Source organism: Piliocolobus tephrosceles, chromosome 15 (genome assembly GCF_002776525.5).
Source record: "Piliocolobus tephrosceles isolate RC106 chromosome 15, ASM277652v3, whole genome shotgun sequence".
NCBI classification, from domain to species: Eukaryota; Metazoa; Chordata; class Mammalia; order Primates; family Cercopithecidae; genus Piliocolobus; species Piliocolobus tephrosceles.
In genome coordinates this window covers 69,936,060-69,947,262 of record NC_045448.1, presented here as the reverse complement: position 1 = coordinate 69,947,262, position 11,203 = coordinate 69,936,060, and the positions used below count along the sequence as shown (strand labels likewise).

Below are 11,203 nucleotides of genomic sequence, written 5' to 3'. Positions count from 1 at the left end.
GTTTGGTTTTCTGTTCTTGCGATAGTTTGCTGAGAATGATAGTTTCCGGCTGCATCCATGTCCCTACAAAGGACACAAACTCATCCTTTTTTATGGCTGCATAGTATTCCATGGTGTATATGTGCCACATTTTCTTAATCCAGTCTGTCACAGATGGACATTTGGGTTGATTCCAAGTCTTTGCTATTGTGAATAGTGCCGCAATAAACATACGTGTGCATGTGTCTTTATAGCAGCATAATTTATACTCCTTTGGGTATATACCCAGTAATGGGATGGCTAGGTCATATGGTACTTCTAGTTCTAGATCCTTGAGGAATCGCCATACTGTTTTCCATAATGGTTGAACTAGTTTACAATCCCACCAACAGTGTAAAAGTGTTCCTATTTCTCCACATCCTCTTCAGCACATGTTGTTTCCTGACTTTTTAATGATCGCCATTCTGACTGGTGTGAGATGGTATCTCATTGTGGTTTTGATTTGCATTTCTCTGATGGCCAGTGATGATGAGTATTTTTTCATGTGTCTGTTGGCTGTATGAATGTCTTCTTTTGAGAAATGTCTGTTCATATCCTTTCCCCACTTTTTGATGGGGTTGTTTGTTTTTTTCTTAAATTTGTTTGAGTTCTTTGTAGGTTCTGGATATTAGCCCTTTGTCAGATGAGTAGATTGCAAAAATTTTCTCCCATTCTGTAGAATGCAGTTTTACTTTGTGGGCACATTACTGCAAAGAAAGGTAGTCTGCCTTTTTTTTTTTTTAAATCAGATTTTGTTCTTTAAATTGTTCTTTTAGAAGCTGAAATTCAGTATCAAAAACGTGTATTGTCAGTGCAGAAGCATAGGTATATTGAGGGTCTTTTATTCCAATAAAAGACCAATATTTCCACATATAGTTTCCTTAGAAAGAGAGAGTTTACGTGCTGTTGATGTCAACTCTTATAAACAGAAGACCTTTACATTCAATTTCTGCTTTTAGGATTGATTTCCAAAGTTCATGACATAATTTTTTTATTTGCTGAGTCATACATATTTATTAGGAGCCATTTATTTAAACAGTGAGTGAAACTATCTGGTCACTTGCCCTTGCATCTCAACAAGCTTTGCTCTTTTCAAAGATTACACTGTATACCTCCTCCCCTCCTCCCCCCAAATTATATGGTCCTAAACAGAAAGTCTATGTAATATTGAAGGGTAGAGGTCTGAAAAAGTGATTGTTTTGTCCAGGTGCAGTGGCTCACACCTATAATCCCAGTGCTTTGGGAGGGCAAAGTGGGAGGATCACTTGACACCAGGAGTTTGAGCCTGGGCAACATAGTGAGACCCTGTCTCTACCAAAAAAAAAAAAAAAAAAATTACTGGGATGTGGTGGCAACTCCCTGTACTCCTAGCTACTTGGGAGGCTGAGGCAGGAGGATCGCTTGAGTCGAGAAGGTGAGGCTGTGAGCCTAGATTGCACCGCTGCACTCCAACCTGGGGGACAAAACCAGGCCCTGTCTCAAAAAAAAAAAAAAAACTATTTTGAACACGGGAAGAAGAAAGACGTAAACACGTTAGTGGTGGCTTAGATCTATTACTGAATGAGCCCTCTATTCAGAAATAGAAAATTTAATTAAATGCTTCATCTAATGCTAAGATAATTTTGGGGCAGCAATTATATGCTCTGTTAGCATTCTCTAAGATTTTTTGTTGTTTTGTGGATACCAAGACTACTATAGTAAACAAACCTTAGAAATCCCCCTGTGGTTTATCAGACAAAATAGTACCATTTATTTTATCCTGTTTTACATTTTTGTTGTTTCATGACACATTTGCATGTTTTTTTTTTTTTTTAGTATCTCTCTATGTCCTGAATAATAACTGACTACACTCTAATCATTCTTAACCCATTTATGCCAGAGGTTGCAAAATTTGTTTGTGAAAAATCAGACTTTGGCGATGACCTTAAGTAGTAGGATATAAATAACTCCCACAAGCTTAGCGTTCCAGTGATGGAACACTAGGCATAAATGATTTAAGTATAGCCTACTTAGTATGCTTTTCAAAATTTTAATTTTCTCTAGGTTTTGTAGTTGCATTCAGTGGAATTTATAGCATTAAGTTACTCTATTGTGATGGAAATATGTCATTTTGTGTATTTATAAAAAATTGTTTGCAGCTGGGTACAGTGTTGTGTGCCTATAGTTCCAGCTACTCGGAAGCTGAGGCAGGAGGATCACTTGAGACCAGGAATTCGAGGCCACAGTGCCGTATAATTATGCCTCTGAATAGCTACTACACTCCAGCCTGAGCAACAAACCAAGACCCCATCTTTAGCCAAAAAAAAAAAAAAAAAAGTTGCCCCAACTAAAAGAGTAAACTATTAATTAGCACAGATAAATCTTGAGATTACTTTTTTGGGGTTTATTACTTTTAAATATCTGGTAAGCCTCCAGATTTCTTTCTTTCTCTCTTCTTTCCCCATCTTTTTATTTTGAAGAATATGATTCCAACGTAACATTTATATTATAAACTGGGTAAAAAGGTTTGGTTTACATTTATTTGTAGGAAAACATTTAGCATTTTAGTGTCAGTAACTTAATAATGTATAATAAATAAAATATATTAATGGAAAAGAATAATAAAAGGAGCATTTTATCTTCAATCACTTTCTTTACATGATGTTGTAATATTGTTAAAAAATGCCAAATCAAAGGTATTTAATATTTTTGGGGGAACAAAATAAAACGATTCTGCTCAAATGTGTGGGCAAGCGCAAGTTAAAGGGCTATGAAATAATGGCACCTTTAAGTTCTTTATTGCTGAGGAGGAGGAAAGCTGAGATGGGTGAGAGATGGGCAGGACCACTTGCTTGAAGAGGCTGGTGAGAAAGGCTGTCAGGATAGGTGAGCTCCAGAGTTAGAATTAAAGCAACATTAAATGTATACATTGGTTGAGCTTAAAGTTTTTGCTGCCTAAAAGTTAATTTTTCTGTTGTTTTTGATTTTCTGATGTTTAGTGTAAAAATAATTAGAATGGAAATTTACTGAAATGAAGGTTAAGCTACCTTTTGCACAGAGGCATACTGCTCCCTACTTCATTCCCTCTGCCCCATCCCACAAAGGTTGAAAATAGTGAGCCTTCTTAAACAAGATTTCTAAAATATATTGACTTCTTTTGGGAAATGGTCCTATTTATGAATACATTGTGTTTTTAAAGTGTTTAATTTTTCTCTATTTGTACATCTGTTATCTGATTTGAAAACCCTCACTGACATGGGTATTACATGAATTTTCATTTTAAAGATTAGGAATTGGGTAGTTAGAGATAACATACAAGCTGACTCAGAACCACGCCCTTTCCACTTCTCAAAATGTTTTATATGTATGGGTATGTTTCTTTATACGAATGTATGTGGCCAGGAGCGGTGGCTGATGCCTGTAATCCCAGCAGTTTGGGAGGACGAGGTGGGCAGATCATGAGGTCAGGAGATCGAGACCATCCTGGCCAACATGGTGAAACCCCATCTCTACTAAGCTGGGTGTGGTGGCGTATGCCTGTAGCCCCAGCTACTCAGGAGGCTGAGGCAGGAGAATTGCTTGAACGCAGGAGGCTGAGGTTGCAGTGAGCTGAGACTCCGTCTCAAAAAAAAAAAAAAAAAAAGAATGTATACATAGTTGTTTAAAGAGACTGATAGTAAAATGTTAGCTGTGCTTATCTCAAGTGGTAGGATTTTGATTTTTTAAAAAATAGTTTAATCTAGTTTGTTTTTATTTTCTAACATGTCATTTTTGTAATCAGAAAAAGCAAAAAGTATACATTAAATCCAAAGAAGTCCAATGAAAGAATAGTTGAAGGAAAGTTCTGTGACCAAGTCATCTTTTCCCTGCAGACACGTCAAGTTCTCGAGGAGCTGACTGAGTTGCCCGTGATGGTGGAACTAGCAAGTGACTTCCTGGACAGAAACACACCAGTCTTTCGAGATGATGTTTGCTTTTTCCTTAGTCAATCAGGTGTGTTAATTTTAAAGACTTAAAGGGAAGAAAAGTGATTCTTTCTCTTAATTCTAGCATATCTTGGCAAAAGCTGATATTTAAAGATAAACTGGCATTGCAGATGACTTGACGAACACAGATTTATTTTAATATTACATAATTCTTTATGAATTAGTAAAAATGAACACCTTTTATGTTCAAAGAGCTGGATTTTCAATGACAGAAGGAAGAGAGATCCTGACAAGCCCATATTACTTAAAGTTTTATAAATTTATTAAATGGATGTTTTGTATTTTATTTAAAACAAGTAATACTGTTGAAAGTGTGGTCAATTTGTTTTTGCTGCTAAGAAACAGCATATGCTAAAACTGTTCTGTATGTGTTATGCTTGTCCTACTTTTTACACAGGTGAGACAGCAGATACCTTGATGGGTCTTCGGTACTGTAAGGAGAGAGGAGCTTTAACTGTGGGGATCACAAACACAGTTGGCAGCTCTATATCACGGGAGACAGATTGTGGAGTTCACATTAATGCTGGTCCTGAGGTTGGTGTGGCCAGTACAAAGGTAAATTCTTGACTCATTTCTCTCATGATTATTTAATCATAGTGTCAGTGAAGCAGACTAGTCTATAGACTAGTCTGTATCTTATTTTTTTAGCAGTTACAGAACTCACACATTTTACTAATCATTGTAAATACTGTAGGACTTAAGGGTCAGTTAGATGAAAGACTTGTCATTCTCTCCCTCTTTCTAATCTTAGAGTTTAAAAGGGACTTATATATATAATGTAAGTCCATTTTGAAAAGGTCTCTGCTGGCTACCCTTGTCTATCACTTACTGCCCTCCTGCTAGGCACAGTAGGATACATAACAAGTATATAACATCCTCTTCTTTTATGAAGTATAGTCTGGAATTCAAAAAGTAACAAATTAGAAACATCCACTTGAACCATTTTTGGAATTTTTATTTACCTATTTATGGTTTCTAATAAATAATGTAAAAATGTACATACTACCTCTGAAAATTTGTAAGGAGGAATACACCTTTGGTATACAATTTGGCAAGTGCCGGGCATGGTGGCTCACGCCTATAATCCCATCACTTTGGGAGGCTGAGCTGGGCAGATTGCTTGAGCTCAGGAGTTCAAGACCAGCCTGGCCAACATGGTGAAACCCCGTCTCTACTAAAAATACAAAAATTAGCCAGGTGTGGTAGTATGCGCCTATAATCCCAGCATACCTGGGAGGCTGAGGCAGGATGAAATCACTTGAACCTGGAAGGTGGAGGTTGCAGTGAGCCGAGATCATGCCACTGCACTGCAGCCTGGGTGACAGAGCGAGAGTCCATCTAAAAAAAAAAAAGTTTAAAATTTGGCAATTAAAAAAAAGTTTTAATGAATATTGTATGACAGTATCTGTTTCTCTTTAGATATTGCTCTGGGGAGGTTTAAAGGTGCTGTCTTGTTTTTTGAAGGCCTAGTAAGACTACTTTGCTCTTTGGAATTGGAATATGCATAAATTTAGGAGGCTAATAAAAATAGGAAATCTTAGAAAGTTGTATAAATACAAGAGATGTTATCCTTCCACAGGTGTTTTTTGGGGTTTTAGGTTTGTTTGTTACTTAGAGACAGGGTCTTGTTTTGTCACCCAGGCTGGGGCTGGAGTGCAGTGACAGGAATCATAGCTCCCCGCAGCCTCAGATTCATGGGCTCAGGTGATCTCTGCCTCAGCCTCCTGAGTGACTGGAACTACAGATGCACCACCACGTGTGGCTAGTTTTTTTTTTTTTTTTTTTTAAAGACCGGGTCTTGCTATGTTGCCCAATGTGTTACTTTTTATGATTTCACATTTTTGTTTTCTCAGTATTTTTCTGCTTAAGTTTGATATTTCTTGCTGATTATCTAATAAGATGTTGGGGTATTGGTGGATTTGAGTTTAATTAAAGAATTGTGGAAGACAATGTTAATGTGTGCATAACTGCATTTGAGTTTTTCCCTCAAAGATTCTCATAGAGAATTTTTTGTAGAAAGTTTGTGATTCTTACATAAAAATTCTTCTTTTTTTTTCCTTTTTTTTTTTGGAGACGGAGTCTCACTCTGTTGGCTAGGCTGGAGTGCAGTGGTGCGATCTCAGCTCACTGCAACCCCCACCTCCTAGGTTCAAGCGATTCTCCTGCCTCAGCCTCCCAGGTAGCTGGGATTATAGGCACCTGCCACCATGCCTGGCTAATTTTTGTATTTTAAGTAGAGATGGGGTTTCACTGTGTTGGCCAGGCTTGTCTCGAACTCCTGACCTCAAGTGCTCTGCCTACCTCGACCTCCCAAAGTGCTAGAATTACAAGCATGAGCCACTGTACCTGGCCCCATTTTTTTTTTTTTTGAAACAGAGTCTCTCCTCTCTGTCATCCAGGGTAGATAGAGTGCAGTGGTGCAATCATGGCTTACTGCAGCCTGGGCCTTCCCAGGCTCAGGCAATCCTCCCACCTCAGCCTCCTGAGTAGCTGGAACTACAGGTACAGGCCACCACCCATGCCTGGCTAATTTTTGTATTTTTTTGTAGAGACGGAATTTTACCATGTTGCCCAGGCCAGTCTCTAACTCTTGGGTTCAAATGATCTGCCTGCCTTCGCCTCCCAAAGTGCTGGTGTTATAGGCATAAAAACTCTTGAGTGAGATTTTTATTTCTTGGGTATTTTGATATTGCTAACACTATAATTTACAGAGTGCTGAAACTTGAATTTTCTCCATATGGTAATTAAAATGTGTTACATATTTGTACTTGGGTTTCCATCCTGTTGCTGAATAAATGACCAGCCACCTTTAGTAGCACTTAACGATTTGATTAGGGGATTGGAATCCCAGAGCCTCTTTATTTATAACAGATTGTGAAACGAGGGCTACAACGTGCTGTATGTGGGATATGGGATTGTTTGATTGGATGGATGCCATTGACTTAATCTTTTCTGGAATTGTGAGCTGCCAGGGGAAATATGTATATTTTATATTTCTCATTCCTTTGTTTATGAGACACCTGTTATCCTGGCACTTTGGGTGGCTGAAGTGGGAGGATCACTTGAGGCCAAGAGTTCAAGACCAGCCTGGGCAACATAGTGAGACCTCATCTCTATAAAAAATTCAAAAATTAGCAGGGCATGGTGGTGCATGCCTGTAGTCCCAGCTATTCAGGAGGCTGAGGCAGGAGGATCCTTTGAGCCCAGGAGTTTGAGGCTGCAGTGAGCCGTGAGCACACCACTACACTCTAGCTTGGATGACAGAGTGAGACCCTATCTTAAAAAAAAAAAAAAATATGTATATATATGTATATATATATATATATTAGCATTGGTATACCCACCATCTAGCTTCTACCATAGCATATTCACCAATTTTAAGTGTACAGTTTTAGTGAATTCATTTGGCTGTGCAACTGTTATCACAATCCAGTTTTAGAAGATGATCACCTGAAATATTCCTTTGTGTTTCTTTATAGTCAGTCCTCACGCCTACCCTCCAGCCTCATACTCAGGAACTACTGTTTTCTCTTGCTGTATTGTGGCATTTTCCAGAAAATTCTTGTAAATGGAGTTGTATAACACGTCTTGTATGTCTAGCTTCTTTCTTTTAGCCCGAAGTTTGTTTTTTAAATAAACCAGTTAAATTTAGCAGTGAGGTATTGTGTACCAACTTTAGTAACGCTAATGTTAATGAGTTCTGATGACCCTCTGCTGTTGGACCAGCTGAGCCTGAGGTTTTTGAGATCTGTTCGTGCTGTTATTTGTGTCAGTAGTTCTTTCTTTCTGCAAGTGTTTTTTAAAAATATCTTTTTATTTTAAAATAACTATACAGGAAGTTGCAAAGATAGTACGGAGAAGTCTTATGTACTTTTCACGCAATACCCCTAATGGTTACCACATGAATAAGAAAAATTAGTGTCTTTTTAGTACGGACTTTAATTTTTTTCAAAAATGACTCTTAAAAAATTTAGTAAGTATGGCAATTTAGTATTACTTTCATTTTTCTTGGGTTCTAAAGTAATTTTATTCAACTGTCTTAGACATTTTGGGCTTAGTTACTTACAATAAGTTTTGGGTTATTTAGTCACAGACCATTCCAGATGGCAAATAAAAGTTTTTATGTTAATGGATGTTGAAAGAAGTTGATTATTATTACTATGATTATTATTATTATTTTGAGATGGAGTTTTGCTCTTGTTGCCCAGACTGGAGTGCAGTGGTGTGATCTCTGCTCACTGTAACTTCTACCCTCTGGTTTCAGGCGATTCTCCTGCCTCAGCCTCTTGAGTAGCTGGGATTACAGGTACCCACCACCACACCCAGCTAATTTTTGTATTTTTAGTAGAGACTGGGTGTCACCATGTTGGCCAGTCTGGTCTCAAACTCCTGACCTCGTGATCCACCCACGTTGGCCTCCCAAAGTGCTAGGATTACAGGCGTGAGCCACCGCGCCTGGCCAAGTAGTTGATTATTGATCCTAATCCCTGGGCCCAGTGATGGAGCTAGTAGAAGAATTCTGTGATCTTGCTTATAAATTCTCAACTTTGCCTGAAAAACTGTCAGGATTAGAGGGATCTTACTGAGTTTCTCATAGTGTCAGACCATAGATAATTTGATACCTCTGGAGGAATTGATGGGTTCAGCAGTTTTTATATGTTATTGCAGGTGTTTAGAATTTCACCAAAGTGCTGACTTTTGTTGATTAAAAAAAACAAAAATGTAACTGTTTTTGGCTGAACAAAAAGAAAAACCAAGTTTAACATTTCAGAGTCAGCATTTTCTTGGTAAACTCTTTGAAACCTCAGTAGATTCTAAATGTAGGGTGTAGCTTATTTTTCCTCATAATTGGTTTCCTGGTATGTATTGATGAAATTAAAAATATGAAATTGAAATTAGAAATTAAACTGTAATAGCAATGCAATGGAAAAACATATGGATTAAAGTTGCTCTGTTTAATATTTGTACTTAAAAACTAGTGTTCAGATGGTTTCAGTTCAAACAAATAAACACTAGTTTATAGAATAATATTTTTAGTTATGAGCTACAGGAACTGGAATACTCATTATCTGATCAGTTTGGATTGGAAACAGTTTAAGTATCCTAGGGGTCCAAGATACCTCTGACCTGGTAGTATATTTTGTGATTAGTTGATTTATTGAAAAGTAAACCACACAGTAGGAAGAAGTAGACTGGAAGAGACTGGAATTTAGAATATAGATGTGCTCATTAGTCTTGGAGGTGGAGGACTTCAAATTCACTTTAGTGTTATGGGAAAAGATTCGAATCTGCTGGTAGAATATAATAGGTGTACAGGGAGGCAGTTGTGGAGGACCATGTGAGCAGCTGGAGGCTGAGAAGTCCAGCAAGAGGAAACAGGGAGTCTCATTTAACTATTGGGATGATAGGGAGTTACCAGACTGTGATTTTATTATAGAGGGAGTCTCATTATCCACATCATGCCAGGAAATCACTAATGGACTAATCCCTTATCAAGAGAAGAGTAATAGAAATTCAGCATATAATCCATGTGCATGCGCGCGCGCGCACACACACACACCCCTTAGAATAAATTTCCTATAGCTAAAATTAAAACACTGTAACTGATAACAGCACAATAACCTACTGTTTTAATAGAAGAGATGTAAGTAAAAGCCTCAAATACCTGAAACATAAAAATGTTTTTCTTATTAACTATTGGATTAAAAAAAAATCAGAACTACCATTAAGAAAAACTTACTAGAGGCCGGGCATGGTGGCTCACGCTTGTAATCCCAGCACTTTGGGAGGCCAAGGTGGATGGATCACTTGAGGACAGGAGTTCAAGACCAGCCTGGCCAACATAGTGAAACCCTGTCACTACTAAAAAAATACAAGAAAATTAGCTGGGCATCGTGGTGGGTGCCTGTAATCCCAGCTACTTGGGATGGCTGAGGCAGGAGAATCACTTGAACCCAGGAGACTGAGGTTGCAGTGAACCAAGATCACACCATTGCAATCCAGCCTGGGCAACAAGAGCACAACTGTGTCCCCCCCGCCCAAAAAAAAGACTTACTAGAAAAAAGTAAACAATGAATAATAGAGGTAAAAATTTAGAGTGTGTGGCCAAAGTGATAAATAGAGGTAAATTGCATTAAATTCCTAGCACAAATTGAAGAAAATACTATATTTTTAAATGGAAAGATTGTTTTGTAAAGAAATGACATATCTCGGGATAGAATTAGTGTTCCTTCAACTTGCACTAAAATTAATTTCAAACAGACTAAAAAAATAAAAAGGAACAATGAAAACAACAGAGGTAAGAACATTTAATAATACTTAGCTTATGTTAGGGTATGGAAGGATTATCTGAGTCTAAAAATTATGTCAACACCAATATAAAAGGTCAGTCCATGATGAGAAAAAGTATTTGAGACATAACAATAACTACCTTCTTAAAACCAATTTGAAAAAAACGCAAGTTGAAAAGCAGGTGAGGAACAACAAAGTCAGTTGTCAAAAGAGAAAATATAAATGGTCAACAAACATGAAAAAAGAGCTTAGTTTTAGGATTCAAGATATGTATGTTAAAATAGTAGTGAAGGTTCATTGTCCAGCAGTCAAAATGGTAAAAATTTGCTGAAGAGATAACTCTCAATATTTCACAGTACTTGACAAACCAGGCACATCTCACATTCACATAAAGTTAGTAAGAATGAAAATAGTCTTGGCAGTAGGATTGTGAGTTTTAAAATATGTACAATTCTGTATCCTAAGAAAATAATTGTCTTTTAGTTCAAGCTGTCATCAATAAAATTTATAGTACATTTTGAGCCTGTATATCCAGGCATTATACAGAACTGAATGTGTTACATTTGTCTCATTTAATTGTCATGATAATCTTATAAGTGTCAGGTACATTTAACAGATGGGGTATCTGAGGCCTAAAGAGATGAAAACTGATCAAGGTTATAATGTAACTTGACAGTTCAGTTTTGGGAATACACTTGTACTATTATTTACGAGTGAAAACAAGTTATAAAATTGTACCTGCTAATAATTTTCTTAACTATGTAAAGAAAAAGAAAAACAGTAAAAACTTTAAGGCAATATTCACAAGTGTTATTAATAGCATATTATTAATGTAATTATTTATATTAACATGAGATTAAAGATTATTATTTGTTTACTTTTCTACAATTGTAGTTTCTTCCCCCCCCCCCCCCCCTTTTTTTTTTTTG

The 11,203-nt window shown here is 37.2% G+C and overlaps 1 protein-coding gene across 2 annotated transcripts in view; it reads left to right on the top strand.

The window, feature by feature from the left end:
* The window catches only part of GFPT1 (glutamine--fructose-6-phosphate transaminase 1), a 63,160-nt gene that overhangs the window by 46,336 nt on the left and 5,621 nt on the right, over positions 1–11,203 (top strand). For both annotated transcript variants that reach the window (XM_023224003.3, XM_023224004.2), the window contains 2 exons: positions 3,870–3,990; positions 4,381–4,538. In XM_023224003.3, coding sequence (XP_023079771.1) covers positions 3,870–3,990; positions 4,381–4,538 — 279 coding nt within the window. The remainder of the gene's footprint in view (positions 1–3,869; positions 3,991–4,380; positions 4,539–11,203) is intronic.